The following is a 19,676-nucleotide window of genomic DNA, read 5'->3' on the forward strand; positions in this document are numbered from 1 at the left end:
TTTGAAAAGACAACCTCTGGATGGGACGCTGAGCATATGCACTCAACTTCTGTGGTCGACCATGGCGAAGACTGTTCTCAGTGAAACCTGTCTTGTTATACCGCTGTATGGTCTTGGCCACCGATGCATCAGCTCAGTTTCAGGGTGTTGGCATCTTCTTACAGCCTCGGCCATCTTTCCATCTTTTATTTTTTTCAGATCCTCAGTGAATTCTTTCCCATGAGGAGCCATGTTGAACTTCCAGTGACCAGTATGAGCGATTGTGTGAGCGATAACACCAAATGTAACACTCATGCTCCCCATTTATGCCAAAGACTGTGTAACATTAATAAGTCACATGACTCTGGGGAGAGAAAATAGGTATTTTAGCACAATTTGGCCATTTTCACTGGGGGTGTACTTACTTTTGTTGCCAGTGGTTTAGACATTACTGCCTGTGTGTTGTTATTTAGAGGGCTCCAAATTTACCCTGTTATACAAGCTGCACACTGACACTGTACATTGCATCAAAGTGTCAGATCTTCAGGGTTGTCCCATGGATACATAGTAGTTTAGCTGTAAATTGAATTTCCCTGGAAAATGTTTGCAATCTGCCAAATTCAGATTTTATCAGATTTGCTCATCTCTAATGTTGACCAATCAAACCATGGCCACATCATAGAGGGGAAAAAGCAAACGCCTACAGAGAAGGTCACAGCTGCAGTTTGGCTCAAAGTATTCTGGTGGGAGCTACATTACTGCTTTTGGAGTATGGCAGTAAAATCAGAAGTGCAGCCTAAAAAAATTCAGAAAATTACAAATAATGTAAGTATAAACAGCAAAATAGCCACGGTAGAAACTAATGCACAAACAGGATGCAGAAGACCCTCTTAGTAAACAAGGAGGCAACAAAGGTGCAAAAATACTGATGAAACAACCGCTCTCAACCTACCAGTCCATGGAGGGGGTGATTGCTCAGTATTAGAAGTGGACACAAATGAAGCTTGCAATTGAGCGCAAATCACACACAGGTAAAGACGATACAAAAGGTAACTTTATAAGAACTTGTGACTTTCAGGCTCCATATCTCACCATCCACTACAGCTTTCAGCGTGAGACGACCTTCATTTTATAGACAATCATCTTGGCTATCTTATACATAAATTTGACCTGCAGATATTTAGGATATGATTAGTTTTGTAGTTTTTTGTCCTGTCACTGTATTGTTACTGTTTTGCTCTTAAAAATCAAATTAATGTTTATTATTTTATTAGTATTTTGTAAATCCTCCTTTGGTTTTCAGCACTGTCTGAATCCTTCTGGGCTCTTGATCATATTCAAACATGTCTCCACCGAAATCTGATCCCAGGTCTCTTCCACATGGTCCCAATGTTGGTGTATACTGGTCGGTACAGCTTTTTCTTCAGCTCTACCCACAAGTGTTGGATTGAGTTGACGCCTGTGGACTATGGGGACAATCCAGCACCTCTACTTCATTGTCATTGAACCATTTCTTCTCCAGTCTCGTCGTATACTGCAGGTCATTGTCCTGCTGGAACACTATGGGGTCCTTTTCATACCCATAGTACTCAAGTGCACGAAGGATCTCATCTTGTAGGATCCTCACATATACAGTATATCAACATTGAGACCACCATCGACTCTGGTCAAGCACCCAACGCCTTTGGCTTTGAAACAACCTCATATCATCAGGCTTCCGCCACCGAAATTGACGATTCCTTCAATTTCTCGATCCGTTAGCCCCTTTTTCCCTTGTTTCTTCCAGATCCATTTGCCCCATCAGAGCCTCTATTGACTTTCATCTCCAAATCACCCACTTCCAATCTTCTACTTTCCACTTTTTGTACTTCTTTGCCGACGCTTCTTATGACAATATTGAAGTCAAGGCTTCTTCACCTTTCCAGACTTGTGTAATGTGCATCGCACTGCGCTTGCATGGACATTTGTGCCCTCACTATTATGAAGCATATGAGCCACCTCCACTGCCATGTTCACCGCGCTAGAACTGATAGACCTTGTGATGAGCCGACTTGTTGACTCCAATATTTTGCCTTGACGTTCACCTCTTGGCTTTTGAATGATTTGATGCACTTCATTTTGTATTCTTACAACTAGCATGGCCTCACATGATGTAGTTTGGCAACTTTCTTGGCTAAGAGACTGCTATCGATGTGCTAGATGATGCTGTTTCTCTTTTCTTGGGAAATCTTAATGGCTGCTCCTCGATTCGACTCAGTGACCTTTCACTTGAAAATAAACCTAATAGCACACTGAGCTATTATGGAATGTGAGAACAGGTTGTAATTTGTAGTACACAGGAAGATAAAGGAGCAAAACAGTGACAATGCAGTAACATGAGAAGAATCTGCATAACTAATCATATGCTACATAACTGCAAGTCAAATTTATGTATGAGATAGCCAAGATGATTGTCTATAAAATGATGGTAGTCTAACGCTCAAAGCTGTAGTGGATGGTGAGATATGGAGCCTGAAAGTCACAAGTTCAAAACATTGTTACCCTTTTGCTTATCAGTAAAACAGAGCACTAAAGAGGAACAAGCCCCTGCTTTCATTTTACTTTTAGTGTAGGGACTCACAAGACAGTGAGAACCTTTGACTTGGGTTGCGAGCTTGTATGTTTTGGTCAAAATATCAACTAATGCAGAAAAAGCAACACAGTGCATCACCCGTAACACAGTTGGGTCCATTGCTCCAGCTCTCCAGTACTGCTACTCTCCTGTGCTGCTGCGCTCCAACCCAACCGCAAGAAGGGATGCAGCAACACAACAGCAGGAAGGGATGCAGCAACACAACAGTAGGAAGGGATGAGCAACACAACAGCAGGAAGGGATGCAGCAACACAACAGCAGGAAGGGATGCAGCAACACAACAGCAGGAAGGGATGCAGCAACCCAGCAGCAGGAAGGGATGAGCAACACAACAGCAGGAAGGGTGAGCAACACAACAGCAGGAAGGGATACAGCAACACAACAGCAGGAAGGGATGCAGCAACCCAACAGCAGGAAGGGATGCAGCAACACAACAGCAGGAAGGGATGCAGAAACACAACAGCAGGAAGAGATGAGCAACACAACAGCAGGAAGGGATGCAGCAACACAACAGCAGGAAGAGATGAGCAACACAACAGCAGGAAGGGATGCAGCAACACAACCGCAGGAAGGGATGCAGCAACACAACAGCAGGAAGGGATGCAGCAACCCAGCAGCAGGAAGGGATGAGCAACACAACAGCAGGAAGGGTGAGCAACACAACAGCAGGAAGGAGTGCAGCAACACAACAGCAGGTAAGGATGCAGCAACACAACAGCAGGAAGGGATGCAGCAACCCAACAGCAGGAAAGGATGCAGCAACACAACCGCAAGAGGGGATAAAGCAACACAACAGCAGGAAGGGATGCAGCAACACAACAGCAGGAAGGGATGCAGCAACCCAACAGTAGGAAGGGATGCAGCAACACAACCGCAAGAGGGGATAAAGCAACACAACAGCAGGAAGGGATGCAGCAACACAAGAGCAGGAAGGGATGCAGCAACACAACCGCAGGAAGGGATGCAGCAACACAACAGCAGGAAGGGATGAGCAACACAACAGCAGGAAGGGATGAGCAACACAACAGCAGGTAAGGATGCAGCAACACAACAGCAGGAAGGGATGAAGCAACGCAAAAACAGGAAGGGATGCAGCAACACAAAGGCAGGAAGGGATGAAGCAACGCAAAAGCAGGAAAGGATGCAGGCAGAGCAACAGAACTGCGGAAAGGGATGCAGCAACACAACCACAGGAAGTGATGCAGCAACACAACCACAGGAAGGGATGCAGCAACACAACGGCAGCAAGGGATGAAGCAACATAACAGCAGGAAGAGATGCAGGCGCAGCAACACCACTGCAAAAAGGGATACAATAGCTGCTGAGTTCTCAGTATCTTCATATAAAACAAATCTTTTTGTCTTCTATTGTGCTGGCCAATCAAAATTCGGTTGCATTTGCTTAGAAAAAACTGAACGGCCACAGAGAAGTTCTGTGGTATACACCAAATTGGAAGAAGGGAACATTTTGTTGAATGTAAAGGTGCAACAGAAGGGCACAGAATGAAAAACGAAAAGCGTTCCATAATCATTGGTGCAGCAACAAATGATGGACGTACTCCGTTCAAATGGAAAAATCCATTGAAAGGGTTAATTTCATAATCCTAAATGTCTATAATTTCAAGCTGCTTGTAAAAGCAAGAAAGTTTGCAATTCACTCATTATTAAAAATCCTTCCCTCTATCAATAATGGCTGATCTCCTATATAAGGAAGGGAGCGCTTACAAATTCATTGCTATGGAGCTTGTAAGTGCTGCTCTGAATGTGGCTGGATCAATGGATCTGGTTAGCTTCATTGCTCCTCTGCTCCTCCCTTGCTGTAAAGCGACTCTCTTACTGCGTGCAATATTGGAGAGCGCACAGTTTTGGCCAGTTGTCAGAACTGTCAATCATGTGGGAGAGCAGTATCCCCTGGAAATCATGAAGCTCGGAGGCAGGGAGCAGGGCACTCTTCACAAAAGAATATGTAACAACCATTTTAGGGTAACTATAGTAATAAAAATTGCTCTTTCTACAAGGTCTAAATGGAAAAAGATGATCATGAAGGAATACATTATTAATAATTATTTATTGTATCCAGTCAAATTTATGAGAAGGGCACATCAACGAAATGTATTATTTTAGAGTGTTTAATGCTATGATGACTTTCTCATGAAATAAAATATAAAATATATATATAACCACAGTTTTCAGTTTATTGTAGTATATCATTAAGTTGTTTTCATTGTGTCTGACGTGGACATGAACTAATAACCATTTCCAAAGAGTAAAACCATTTTCTTAAAGGGAATCTGTCACCAGGTTTTTCCCACCTAATCTGAAAGCAGCATAATGTAGAGACAGAAACCCTGATTCCAGCGATGTGTCACTTTAGTGTAGTTTTTCTAAAATCACTGTTTAATCAGCAGGAGATTATCATTACAGGACTACTTGGTGCTGCAGGTAGTCCAGCATATTTATTTGTATAACTGCTAGATCTGCAGCAGAGAAAATATTGATTTTATCAAAATGACAGCAAACAGCTCAGTAAGGGACATATCGGTGGAATCAGGGACTTTGTCTCTATATTATAGGGTATAAAAAAAATCTGGTGACAGATTCCCTTTAAAGGGAACCTGTCATCAGAAATTTACCTGTAAACCTAAAAGTTTCCCCCTCTGCAGCTCCTGGGCTGCATTCTAGCAAGCTTCCTATAGTTTTTGTGGCCCCTTTTATACCAAAATAAATACTTTATAAACTTGTACCTTTTCGTATGCAAATTTTGAAAATTATCCATGGGGGCGGGCTGCCTGATGTCCGTTGTTGTCCTCCTGCCGATTTACGCCGCCCCCGAACGCTGAATTTCAAACCTCAGGACGCCGCCCCTGGGAGCCCGTGGTCCCGCGCATGTGCTGTGCGACTGCAGCGGTGCCCTGCACTGTGTGCACATGTGACTGCTGGTGACGTTTTGCACGGGCATGAGGTTATGGGCGGCGCTGTGAGTGTCATTAGCAAGTGCCACCCATAACCTCGTGACCGCACTTTCCCCTTTGCCTCCTGCTTTCTGCGCAAGCGTCTCCTCGTAACCTGTGGTGGCCTGATCCGCTCCTCCCATCTATTTCCTGCTGCAGGGCAAGATGGGAAAGGTGACGTCGGATCATTTGCGCTTGCGCAGAACGCAGGAGGCAAAGGGGAGAGCGCGGCCACGGTATTATGGGCGGGCACTTGTGATGCATTCACAGCGCCGCCCATAATATCGTGCCTGCGACCACGTCACCAGCAGTCCTTGCGTGCACGGGACCTCGGGCGCAGTGGGCGGCGTCCTGATCTATGAAATGAAGCAATGGGGGATGGCGTAAACCAGAAGGAGGGACAGTAACGGACGCAAGAGAGCCCGCCCCCATAGAGAATTTACAAAAATTGCAGACAAAAAGGTACAACTTTAGAAAGTGTTTAATTTGGTTTATAAGGGGGCACAAAAAGTACAGGAACCTTGCTAGAATGCAGCCCAGGAGCTGCAGAGGGGGAAACGTTTAGGTTTAAAGCTCAATTTCGGATGACAGGTTCCCTTTAAATGGCACAACTATTATCTAAGTGGTAGACACGTGATAGGCTGCAGTTTAATCCAAAAGCTGTGACATCACTTAAAAATCGAAGACATCATAGATAATCATAACTAAGCTTATATTTATATAAACATCATAGATTATTATAAATGTAAAAAAAAAAAATCTGATTTATTAAATATCACTGCATACATGAAATACAAATCCATTATGCAAAAAAAGACATTTTTAAAAATGTCCCAAGAAGTATTCCACCCCCTACAATGTTATCACAATTATATATCACTACAAAACCTCAATATAATCAATACACAATGTGTTTCAAGGTCAAACACTACAACAAGAGAAAACAAACTAAACTTGCAAAATCTTCAAAAACAAGCCAATATAAGATGCCAACCTAACAACCAACCGTCATCCAGATCCAAACCATCGGCAGGAGCAGAGAATAATCCAATTGTTCTTACCTGTAGAAGCCAGTAACACCTTCTGTGGAAAGTTGGGATGATAGACGAATGAACATAGCAGCCATATAGACACTGGAATAAAAGATAAAAAAAACCCCATAAAAATACTAATAATCCAAGTGAGACAAAGCAAGAGTAAGGTTTTCATATTATATGCTGCAATCAATCACATTCTATCTATTATTATTCCAATACACTGTGTAATACCTGCTGCAGGCTCCTCATGGGTGGGGCATGACACGGGTCCTTTTGCCTACTGGCTCATGTGCTATCCAATAAGCAGACGAGAATACCTTATTTATTAAATCTGACGTCACAGGTGAGCCAAATTGTTTTTAGTAAACCACAGCCATTTTTTTAATATTTCGCAGACATAATGATGACACTATTCTCTTATATGGGAAGACAAATCGACAAATGAAAGTGACAAGCTCTATTTTTGGGAAATGGACTTGTTTTAGCAGGATTGTAACTACTGGAGTTAAATGATTAAGAAGCCTTAAAGGTCCATTTACTCCGAAGGAACCAGTGCTATTAAAAGGAATCTGAAAGTAGGTTTTTGCTATGAAATCTAACAGCAGCATTAAGTAGAGGTTCACACCCTGATTACAGCAATATGTCACTTACTATAGTGGGTGCTTCAGCTATGATAAAGTCACAGTTTTCTCTGCTGCAGAACTCAGCTCTTGGAGCTCAAAATTAGAGAACACACAATTTCCTAAATATTGCAGTCATTGTGTCATCCTATGTGATTACCGTATATCCTAACCGAAGTAGAGTTGCAGTATTTTAAGCTTATTTCATACATTTAATTTATTCTTACTCACATAATGAACATATAAATGAAATAAATGGAAAAGAACCCTGAACAAAATTAGAGAACACTTTCAGATACCTGCAAGTTATTGGTGTTAATCTGGCACCTGGTGCTAATTTCCTTAATGTTTTGATAAACCCTATATAACTGGCAGCCTAACTTTCCAGTTTGCACTGACTGTTCAAAAACGGTGTGCCGTTCCAAAGTGACTGACCCCCTCCGGCAGCAGGTTGTCCAGATAAAGGTCAAAGTGGTGACCCTATTAGCCATAGCAAGAGAAGTTGGTCTTTCTAAGTCTGTGAATTCAAGAATATTGCATCTTTACAACATCCTAAACTCTTTCAAGGCCCCCAAGAAGGCTGGTCGCCCTCAAATTACAAAAACAATAGAGGACAGGATAATGCGGAGAATCTCCATGGGTAATCATTTCAACATTGTAGCTGGAATTGCTCGCCAGTTCAGCACTAAACGGGGTAAGGATCTGTCTCATCATACAGTGTCACGACATTTAAGAGCATTTGGACTGAAAGCCCACTCTGCAGAGACCAAACCTCTCATTAGCAGAAAGAATCACAAGTCTAGACTCACCTTTAGGGAGGAGCATGTTGTGTGGTCAGAAGAGAAGTGTCCACAGGTCATTTTAGTGATGAAAGATAGTTTTATTTATTTGGGTCTGATGGGAAACATTATGTTTGTCGACAAAGTGGGGAAAGACTGAACCCAAAGTGTGTTAAGAATTCAGTGAAAGGCAGTGGAGGAAGTGTCATGGTTTAGGGAATGTTTTCTGCAGCAGGAGTTGGACCTTTAATACAGCAACATGGTAGAGTGAATACAAGTGTGGATCAGAACCTTCTTCAGCAACACGTGGTTCCTTACTTGTGTACATCACTCAATCAGCCAGCAATTTTCATGCAGGGCAATGCCACCTGTCACACAGCAAGATGGGTAAAGCAGTTCCTTGAAACAGAAAACATTGAAACAATTAAATGGCCGCCCAGAGTCCTGATCTAAACCCAATAGAAAACCTCTGGAAAATCCTTGGTGACAAAGTTATAACCCAGAAACCCACAACAGTCAAAGAACTGTGGAAGAGACAGGAAGAAGAATGGACCAAAATCCCACCAGAGCAGTGTGAGAGACTAGTGATGCCCTGTGGTTGCAGATGTGCTGAAGTCACTCACAGCGACGGCCGGTACACGTCCTACTGATTGGTGACTGTTGTTACCTTTTAGATTCAGTTATAATCTTTCTCTGTGCTACAGTCATTGCTGTTCTCTAATTATAATCATCACGTTTTGGGCAAAATGAAGGTTTTATGGTGATAAACTTTGGATCTTTGTAAAACCCTGTTCTGGTGGCATGGTGCCCCCCTGACAAAAAAACTCAAATGTTCATCAATATAGATTACCTTATTTCTTAAAAAACTAAGTTCTAACTTAGTTCTCTAATTTTCATCTCCAGTGTATATCCTCGTTCACAAAACAGCTTTTTGCCTTCATTGTATGGTAATAGAGAGTCGCCAATCAGTGCTGGGAATGTGGTTGGACTAGGAGGCATGCAACCAGTTGTATACTTGTATACAGTTCAATAGTTGTTGCACTGAAACTACAAAACACAGCTGTAATTAAGGAATCTGTTCCTAAACTATAGTTTTCTCAGATTACATAGCAAAAACCTGCTGACAGAGTCCCTTTAAATTTACACCATTGTTGGGCGGCACTTTTACAGATATTGATGATGTCATTTCCCCTTCGGCATTTTTTGTTTCTACTTTTATACCAATGCGTGACATACATCTATGTACTAAAAATATATTTTTGTGCTTCTACGTTTATCCAAAAAAGAAAGTCATGACCTTCAATATTAGATGTAGGTGGCAGCTCAAATTTATGACACGGATATATTTCTCATCATAGGCGGTGAAGTTATTGAACTACTGCCCTTTCCGAGCTCCCCGGCTCGATTTCCCTGCAGATTTTCAAACTTACAGTCCAGATCAAACTTCTACTTGAAGAAAGTTGGCTTTTCAAATTTTGTGCAGGAAAATCATTAATCATGGCTGGCATTCCTCATTCTATTGCTTTGCTCAGGGTAAATAATTCTCTCCAGCAGAGTTTCATGTCGCGCCTTTTTTTTTTTTATTTTTTTTTATTTTATTTTACATTTAATTGCGCAAGGTGTTTTTGCTCTTCTCTCAAACATTAAAATGATTTGTGAAAATATAGACGCTTTGTGCTACATGTTCATTAGTCATTTAATGATGTTGTAACTCAGGGTTATTTTTTTTTTTTTTTTTGCTTTTTGAGCTTCTTGTCTTTCGGGTATGCAAAAGGGAAAAAAAAAATAATCACATTTTGCATTTAACAGTGTAAAATGTACAAGCTCTCGGCTCCAGTAAATTGTAAATGAAGATCAGAGCGGAATCAAAGAGCGACGGTGAAACCAAACCCAATCTAAATTCTCTACATGTCCATATTGTGCATATAAGAAATGGATCAAAGCAATCATTACTAACTGCAAGACCAAATTCAATTTTTATTTTTGCACTTTTTTCTTTAAAATAAATGATTAGAAACAATGGGGGATTTTGGGACTTAGTTTGGATTGTGTTCGCCTTATATTTGCCAAATGTATCAGTGTTACACAATGTTTCATACATTTGTTACATCTTTTTATAGAATGCCTTTGTGTATAGCTATGTCTCCTATTTTTATCACATCCACCTACAGGAGTGAGAAGTGTGATTTTTTTTTTCTTGCTACTTTATGCAAAGATACAGTACACCAAAAGTTTGGACACACCTTCTCATCTCTAGATCAACTATTAAGAGGAGACTTTGTGCAGCAGGCCTTCATGGTAAAATAGCTGCTAGGAAACCACTGCTAAGGACAGGCAACAAGCAGAAGAGACTTGTTTGGGCTAAAGAACACAAGGAATGGACATTAGACCAGGGGAAATCTGTGCTTTGGTCTGATGAGTCCAAATTTGGGATCTTTGGATCCAACCACCGTGTCTTTGTGGAAAAGGTGAACGGATGGACTCTACATGGCTGGTTTCCACTGTGAAGCATGGAGGAGCAGGTGTGATGGTGTGGGGGGGCTTTGCTGGTGACACTGTTGGGGATTTATTAAAAATTTAAGGTATACAGAACCAGCATGCCTACCACAGCATCTAGCAGCGGTGTGTTATTCCATCTCGTTTGCGTTTAGTTTGGCTACCATTTATTTTTCAACAGGGCAATGACCCCAAACACACCTCCAGGCTGTGTAAGGGCTATTTGACTAAGAAGGAGAGTGATGGGGTGCTACGCCAGATGACCTGGCCTCCACAGTCACCAGACCTGAACCCAATCAAGATGGTTTGGGGGGAGCTGGACCGCAGAGTGAAGGCAAAAGGTCCAACAAGTGCAAAGCATCTCTGGGATCTCCTTCAAGACTGTTGGAAAACCATTTCCGGTGACTACCTCTTGAAGCTCATCAAGAGAATGCCAAGAGTGTGCAAAGCAGTAATCAAAGCAAAAGGTGGCTACTTTGAAGAACCTAGAATATAAGACATATTTTCAGTTGTTTCACACTTTTTTGTTACGTATTTCATTCCACATGTTTTAGTTCATATTCTTGATGCCTTCAATGTCAATGTACAATTTTCAGAGTCCTGAAAATAAAGAAAATTCTTTGAATGAGAAGGTGTGTCCAAACTTTTGGTCTGTACTGTATATTTCATAGATCTATATTCTGTGCACTTCAAAAGTGTTCTAAATAGGAAAAATCACAAAACGTTGCTAATTTTGCAACAATATTTGAAACATTTTTACTCCGGAAAATTTGCGTGCAAGCCAAGAGAAATGACCCCCATGTATTGTTATATTGTCATATTGATTGATGCATGTGGAAGCACAATATAATGACGTGGGACAACTAATTTCAAGGATATCTGTCCTTTTAGGTAACTTTTCATATAAACCATTGTGTGTGTAATACCAATTCTTATATAACTTGCATCCTGGAGTTTTCTCCTCTGCAAGCTCTATTTCTATTTTTTTTTTTTTAACTAATGGGTAGAGATAAGCCGCTATGATGTTTCTGATACACAGTACAGGACATAGAGAAGGATTCCTGCTATTTTCCTCTGTTTAACATATGTTTATGAGTGACAGCAGCAACAACCATATAGATGCCAATATATAGCACTTGTGACGAACTACTACTAGGTGTCACCTGATGCAACTAGTGACAGGGAAGTCAAACAAACTGGAGGTCAGGAGCCAGGAGGTCACGTATGGAACACAGGTATGAAGCAAAGCCGAGGTTAGAGCACAAGCTGGAGGTCAGAAGCCAGGAAGCCACATAAGGTACACTAGAGGGAAGTGGAGTTGAGGGCAGGGTACAAGTCGGAGGTCAGAAGCCAGGAAATCATGTAAGATACACTGTGGAAAGCGGAGCTGAGGTCAGGGTACAAGCCAGAGGTCAGGAACCGGGGAACAACGTCAGGGTCAGGGACACAGGAAGAAAGGGGTAACAACAGGCTCGGGGTAGGAGAACAAGATCAAAGCACAAGCTGGAGCCAGAGCACTTACTGCAGGCAGGAACTACAACTGGCAACGTTCTGGGTGAGGTTGCTTCCTAATGAAGCACAGCAATCACACAGAATGAGGTGCCTGGAGAGAGATCCCTCCCAATACCAGTGCAGGAACCAAGGACGGGAAGCCACCCATCCACCGACACCAAATACAAAACAGAACATTGGCTCTGCTGGAGAGCAGAACACTATGGATCAGAACCATGACAGCAGTATGACTGTGAAGTCCAGTTTTGGGATAAGTCAAATTACTCAAAAAAGTCAGCACAATCTGCCTGTCTATGCCTCTTCTTGTTTTCTCAACCTGCTCCTCATTTTTTGCTCTTCCCTTCTCATAGACTTCAATATGCTGTGTAACCTGACATCTCAAAGTCCTCTTGCTTTGACCAAGACAGATTTAAAAGGAATCAGTCAGGTGATTTTGTAGTACAATACTAATGTTATCTTTAAATATGGCTCTCACGATTCCTTGCTCCAGAGCATCTTGCTTTTGAAGATGCTCTGCTGCACGTTCCTGTGTTACTAAACTAGCAGTTTGTTTGACAGCTCAGGATTTCATGTCGGTGCTGATTACTCAGGTGTCCCACCTTCCTAGTAATTGCTCAGGCTTCTTTACTGAGCATGCTCGCCCAGGACCTCGCCAGTTGTATTTTCTGGTTCTGCAGTTGTACTGTTGGCTTGTGTCTCTGCTAGTGTTCTGATCTTTGCTCTCTGACCCTGGACTGTTATTTGACTTTTCTCTGCCTGTCCCCCCTTCCTGTTGTGACCTCGTGCCTTTTTGACCTCGGACCATTCCCTGACCACGTCTCTGCTTCTACCCTGAATCTATTACATGCTTTCCTGGATTTCTGACCCTCGGATATTGATTTGACTACATCCCTGTTTTCTCCTTGTGCTCATACGCGTCCTTCCATTACTAGACTCTGGCTTTCCTGACTACTTTTCTGTCCATACTTCCCAAAAGTAGTGGCTAGCCTCACAATGGCTTAAGAAGAGTTTTTAGGATCAGTAAGTTTTATTGCTCTACGTTATCCTGTTATCTTGATGTAAGCTCAAGAATTCAATGTGACATAGTAACTAGTCATGTGTATGTAAAAACAAACTACAAATTCACTGCTCCCCCCACCCACCTCCAATTGCATTCACTATCACTGCTGAGAGGTGGGAGGGAGTATGGGTGGGGGCAGCAGTACAAATTTAGTTCAGATATGTACTCTCAATGATGCCAGCACTGAGAGGTGGAAGGAGAGAGCAGGGCACATGCAGATTGTATATACGTACACTGGACTAGTTACAAAGTCACACTGTATTCTAGGGAGCTTGCAACAAGATTATAGGATAACTTAAAGCAATAAAACTTATTGATCTTGAAAAGTCTTCTTAAGCCCTATTTAAAGATAACATTAGTATTGTACTGGAAAATCATCTGACAGATTCCCTTTAAACAGTATTTCAGAGTAGATGATCAGATCAGCAGGCAAGGGGGAGGGAAGAAGTGGCTCATAGGTGGAGAAAGAAGCATATTTCTATGATAAAATATACAAAAACTTTTCTTACATTCCCTTGTACTATTAACTTATGCTGTTTGTTGAAACAACCACTTAAAAGGGACTATTTACTAGATATAATTCCTGTTTAAAAAAAAATCTCTAAAAATAAGTACATCATAGACTTTTCCATTAAAAGGTCTCAGAGGAATCAAGTTTAATCAATAAGGTAACATGTCCGCAATTATTTATTTTTTCTTAGCAATCCATCAGCGATAAAATGAAGTATTACAAATGTGTTACCTTTAAAATCAATGGGATGGCCATGTAATGCATATGGACATGCCAGTCTATCGCAATGAGAGATGCTCTGAAGCTGCTTTCTACTCTAACTGAAGGACTTTACAGACTATGGATTCCCCTCCATCATCTCATAAGTAAAATATTTTTAATAGATTACTTTTGTGCCAACTTTAAGCATTATCTTGTATATCTCTAAATATATTCTACTACTACATTAAGTAAGTGAAAATACCATAGCAAAAAAAAGCACAAATTATCTTCTTTTTTTAAAGATAATAAAATATTAAAAATATAAATATTTTTACTGATCACAAAAGCAATATTTAGCAAATTTAAGGCCAATTTCCAATATTTTTGAGGCATATTAGCCTTATACTGAAGCTCCAGAAGCAGGGACTAGGGGAAACTACTGTATGTACAACTGGGAAAGGAATTGGCTAAAAGATAGGAAACAAAGAGTAGTCATAAATGGTACATTCTCTATATGGGCTATAGTCAGCAGTGGGGGCCGCAGGGATCTGTGTTAGGACCGATTCTTATTAATCTCTTAATTAATGATCCAGAGGATGCCATTGATAGTAAAGTCTTTGCTGATGACACCAAACTATGTAGAATATTACCAACTGACCTTGTTACTACAATATTAGAAAAAGATCTGGATAAGATGTCAGAATGGGCAGATACTTGGCAAATGAGATTTAATGTTGATAAATGTAAAGTAATGCACCTAGGACGGAGTAATCCTATAACTGCGTATACATTAAATGGAAGTAAACTCGGGACTACAGAACAGGAGAAGGACTTGGGTATTCTCATTACAAATAAGCTGAGCAGCAGCACTCAATGTCAGGCAGCAGCTGCTAAAGCAAACAAGATATTAGGGTGTATGAAAAGAGAGATTAGATCCCGGGATCCCAACGTGTTACCCCTCTATAAATCACTTGTAAGGCCACATCTGGAATATGGGATTCAGTTTTGAGCTCCACATTTTTAAAAGGACATTCAGAAGTTAGAGTCAGTTCAAAGGCGGGCAACTAGACTACTACAAGGAATGGAGGCCGCCCGTATGATGACAGGTTGAAAAAGTTAGATATGTTTAGCTTAGAAAAAAGACGTCTCAGAGGAGATCTCATTTATATGTATAAATACATGTGTGGTCAATATAAAGGACTGGCACATGACTTATTTCTTCCAAAGACAATACTAAGGACCAGGGGGCACTCACTGCGAGTGGAAGAAAAGCGATTCCGGCAGCTAAATAGGAAAGGGTTCTTTCCAGTTAGAGCAGTCAGACTGTGGAGTGCCGACCACAAGAGGTAGTAATGGCAGATACTATAACAGCTTTTATATCAGGGCTGGATGATTTCCTCACTACACAACATTGTGGGTTATAAGAGACTTAGGGACAAAATGTATAATTGGTGGAGGAAGGGTGAGCTAGATGGACCGAGGGCTTTTTTCAACCTTTGCAACTAAGGAGCATTTAGGAACCAAAAACAGAAGTTGGGATACACCGGGGGATTATTATTATAATATTTTTATCTGTATTGCAGTTTTTAGACGTTTATTCACTGTATATCATAAGTTACCTTGTGTATAATCCAGATCTACCATTATTATGTAATGAGATGTAAGCATTACTCCTAGCAGGAAAAAAAAAGAAGAGTCAACTCCTTGACGTATACAAATGAACATATGGCACGCTATATTTTATCATCCTCTATATTCCGCAGAGGGTATCTCCAAGGACTCTGACATATTAACAAGAGTAAACTGTTTACTCATCATCAAAGTAAAAATAGAGTAGCAAGTGGAATCATCCCAAGAGATTTTCTTTCCCCTTGAGGGCTTGTCAGAGAAGCTCAGTCCAGTACTCGGAATTGTTATAAATCGGGCACAATAAGAGCAATGCACACTGAAATAACGCAGAAAAGCCCATCCCGAGAACATGGACAAGGTCTACACCGTACGCTGTGCATTAATTCACGTCTTATATCCATCACTTCTTTATTCATACTGACAATGTCAACCAGGAGCGCTATTGTGAAGGATTCCGTAAATTAATATGTAAGGATCTATGCCGTGTGTCTTGAATTTGCTCTACAAAATTAATCTTTCACATGAAAGGAAATGTGAAGCTTTCTATCCAACCATTAGATAGATCTAACAGATGGGACACGGCTTTTGACGCACTTGTCCAATCATAACATGACTACATGTGTGTCACACCGCTGGAAATGAAAATGTAAAGCTGAATACAAATGTGAGAGGGCTTCACGCAAAGCAGAAACGCCTCCGGATTCGGTGGAATTTTCCGTTGAGTCTGATTGTAGAACGCATACTGATGTGATGTTAAATCCCGGTGTTATGTGATATGAAACTGTCCATGGACATTGGTTAGGATGTGACGAAAGTACAGATCCAGGCTGGGCTGAATTGTACAACGAGAGGCTTGTGAATTGGAACGTCAAGAGTTTTCAAAATATATAGTTGGGTTTATATAGAGCAGGGATCGGGAACCCTTTTGGCTGAGAGAGCTATGAACGCCACATATTTTAAAATGTAATTCAATGAGAGCCATACTCACCAGGGAGGAGCAGCGGTGGTGGAGCGGCTCAGAAGGTCCCAGGAGGCAGGGTAGGCGACGCTGCGGGCACGGAGAAGGGGGTGTTGTGGCTTAAGAGAGTCAGTGTGCGGAGAATCGGCGATACTCGGGCACCATTGAGCTGCAGGCGGGCTTGAAAGAGGGGGTGTCGTGGCTCAGTGTGCGACAGTGGAGGGTCGGCGATACTGCAGGCTCATGGGGTGTCACGGCGGCAAAGACCATTGATCTGCTGACGGGCTGATTTTAATCTCCCACAGTTGACGAGATCGACTTCAGGAAAATGGCTGCGGCAGGTGCGCAGATTGACCCGATGGACTTCAAGAAAATGACCGCAGAGTCCTATCTGCGCATGCGTTGCCTCCGTGGCCATTTTCTTGAAGTTGATCTTGTCAACTGCAGGAGTTTCAAAACAGCCAGCAGTCCGCCGGCTACTGTGGGCTCATCGCCGCTGCACCCCACAAGCCTACAATATTGCCGACCCTGCGCCACCACTGCTGCCCCGGTAATCCATATGCGGTTTGTAAGATGCACCCCCATTTTGGGGGTGAAAAACTGCATTTTACAAACCAGAAAATACAGTATTTTTTTTATTAAAGATTTGTCTGTGAGCCAGATGCAGCCATCAAAAGAGCCACATCTGGCTTGTGAGCCATAGATTCCTGACCCCTGATACAGAGGAATTGTGACGAGAAATTTTGGAGAGCATTTCAAAACTATTATACACACATGAAAAATACAGTATGTTGTGTAGGGATTTAGGCTCTTTGGAAGCTGATAGCACACACACAGGCACCGTGTCTGGTGTCAGGCGCAGTCCGGATCCGCATTTGCGGACCGGTATTACCATGTTGGACACTGTCCACACTGAGTCTGACAAACAATGTATCATATGCTGCCCGGATTGGCACCTACAGTTTGCTACTACCAGGTTGCTTGTTGGACTCAGAAGTGTGTACAGAGTCCAACCTGATAGTACAAAACTGCAGGTGTCAATCCGCGCAGCGCATGATAGGTTGTTTGTCAGACTCAGTGTGGACAGAGTTAGACATGGTTGTAACGATCCGCAAATTCGGGTCTGGGCCGCAAATGACATCTGGTTCAAAAGAGTGAAGTTTATTACTGTCATAACTGCCGGAGGAGTTAAAACAGGAACAGCCTTTTTTTTGGGCACAAAGGAAACAAACTAAAGGAAAACAGTTCATACAAAAGTCCCACACTGTAAGTCATTGGCAGAGACTAACCAACATTGGAGTCTTTTCCACATCCCTCACACAGACCAAGCTGAGAAAGCCTAGCTACCTTAAATAGGACCTACAAAGCCCGAGCACTGCTAAGCTCTTCTGGTCACTTCTAAAACCCAGACCCAAAATCCAGTCTAAAAAAACATTTTAATTTTTCACAAACACGGGAATGTCAACAATAACAGTCCTATGCATATTGTTAAGAAGTACACAGAATCGTTTTTGCGTTTTACCAAAACTGTATTTAAAATAAAAGAAGAACCAAAATTACATGACTTGTTGCCTCCCAACTGACATTGAGATGAGAAAGATTTTATCATGAGCAAATTTACTATATATAAGTAAGGATCAGAGACCATATGTTTTAAGACAGAGCTACAAATTGCTTAATAAGAAGATATAGGTTGGTATGATAAAATAATATTTTCTATTAGCCTCTATGTAAAACTAACATCAGAATATGACTCTTAACAGATAGATATATATGATATTTTAGTTTTACAAATTTATTTGGTTATTTTGGTTCAAACCTTATTTTCCTTTACATCTTTTTTTACATTACATTTACATATATCTTTCTTTACATTTATTCTTTGTAGTTTTTTGTGCACTATATACTGCATTGTAACAATACTGCCCCTTTTCCTCCTGTTCATTTGCAGGAACATTTTTTATATTGTCTATATTATTAGATATAAAAGAGTTAAACCGAAACATATGATCATTGTAATGGCCTTTATGGACGCTGTACAAAATTTCAGCCACGTCCCATACGATTCAACCACAGTCCATTAAATGAAGCCCCTTGTAATGTGTCCAATATCATTACGGACCACTCTCAGTGAAATTATCTTTAGCTCTCCAGCTGGCTGACGGTATTTAAAAAAAAACCCGCTCCTCACTTACCCACATAATTTTGTTAGTATCAACCTGAGGTTAGAAACAAACAAATTAATTCTAGCCTCGAGCCAAAGTTATTGGTTTTTATAACTCTCTTTAATGACTTCTGTTTTCATAATTAGTGTTAACAAAATACATTTTAATTTGATTTTGCCTCAAGTTCCCATCTAGAAAAAAAGCCATTCTTTATATTAGAATATATGTTGGCTAATCGTTAGTAAATGTTGCTCAAGAGCCAAAAACCTGTTGTTTCCTGGAGTGTTCTCTTCATATGATGCAGAATGTGAAGATACAATGAGGTTATATTGCTGTTTAAAGGGAAGCTATCAGTAGGATTAAGCCTCGTAAGCCGTCTATATGGGCATGTAGGTCATAGAAAGCTGAATAAAATGATACCTTAATGTCTGAATTCCATCTTTTTATTCTAGAGAAAGCCATGTTTTTCTTAATATGTAAATGAGCCGTTAGGATCAATGGGCCGGACATACATCTCTGCCTCCAGAGCTTTATATATGGAAGGGGGGTGTTACCAGTGTGAGACATGTAACGACTGACAGTCTGCTCTCCTGATCTACATGTCTCACACTGGTGACGCCTCTTTATAACAATATCTGGCAGATTCTCAGAGAAATCTATGTCCGGCCCATAGATCTTAACAGCTCATATACATAGAAGAAAAACATGCATTTCTCGGGAATGAGACATTAAATCTCAGATATCTTTTTTTTTTTGCTTTCTATGACTTGCATGCCCATAAAGACATATTTTAATAAATTAAATTTATACAGTTAGGTCCAGAAATATTTGGACAGTGACACAAGTTTTGTTATTTTAGCTGTTTACAAAAACATGTTCAGAAATACAATTATATATATAATATGGGCTGAAAGTGCACACTCCCAGCTGCAATATGAGAGTTTTCACATCCAAATCGGAGAAAGGGTTTAGGAATCATAGCTCTGTAATGCATAGCCTCCTCTTTGTCAAGAGACCAAAAGTAATTGGACAAGGGACTCAAAGGACTACAATTAACTCTGAAGGTGTCTCCCTCGTTAACCTGTAATCAATGAAGTAGTTAAAAGGTCTGGGGTTGATTACAGGTGTGTGGTTTTGCATTTGGAAG

The 19,676-nt window shown here is 41.1% G+C and overlaps 1 protein-coding gene across 5 annotated transcripts in view; it reads right to left on the minus strand.

Moving 5' to 3' along the window:
* CAMTA1 (calmodulin binding transcription activator 1) overlaps positions 1–19,676 on the minus strand; it is a 2,097,701-nt gene that overhangs the window by 938,067 nt on the left and 1,139,958 nt on the right. For all 5 annotated transcript variants that reach the window (XM_075328219.1, XM_075328220.1, XM_075328218.1 and 2 more), the window contains exon 5: positions 6,623–6,694. In XM_075328219.1, coding sequence (XP_075184334.1) covers positions 6,623–6,694 — 72 coding nt within the window. The remainder of the gene's footprint in view (positions 1–6,622; positions 6,695–19,676) is intronic.

The sequence above is a fragment of the Anomaloglossus baeobatrachus genome, chromosome 11, assembly GCF_048569485.1.
Source record: "Anomaloglossus baeobatrachus isolate aAnoBae1 chromosome 11, aAnoBae1.hap1, whole genome shotgun sequence".
Taxonomy (NCBI): Eukaryota; Metazoa; Chordata; class Amphibia; order Anura; family Aromobatidae; genus Anomaloglossus; species Anomaloglossus baeobatrachus.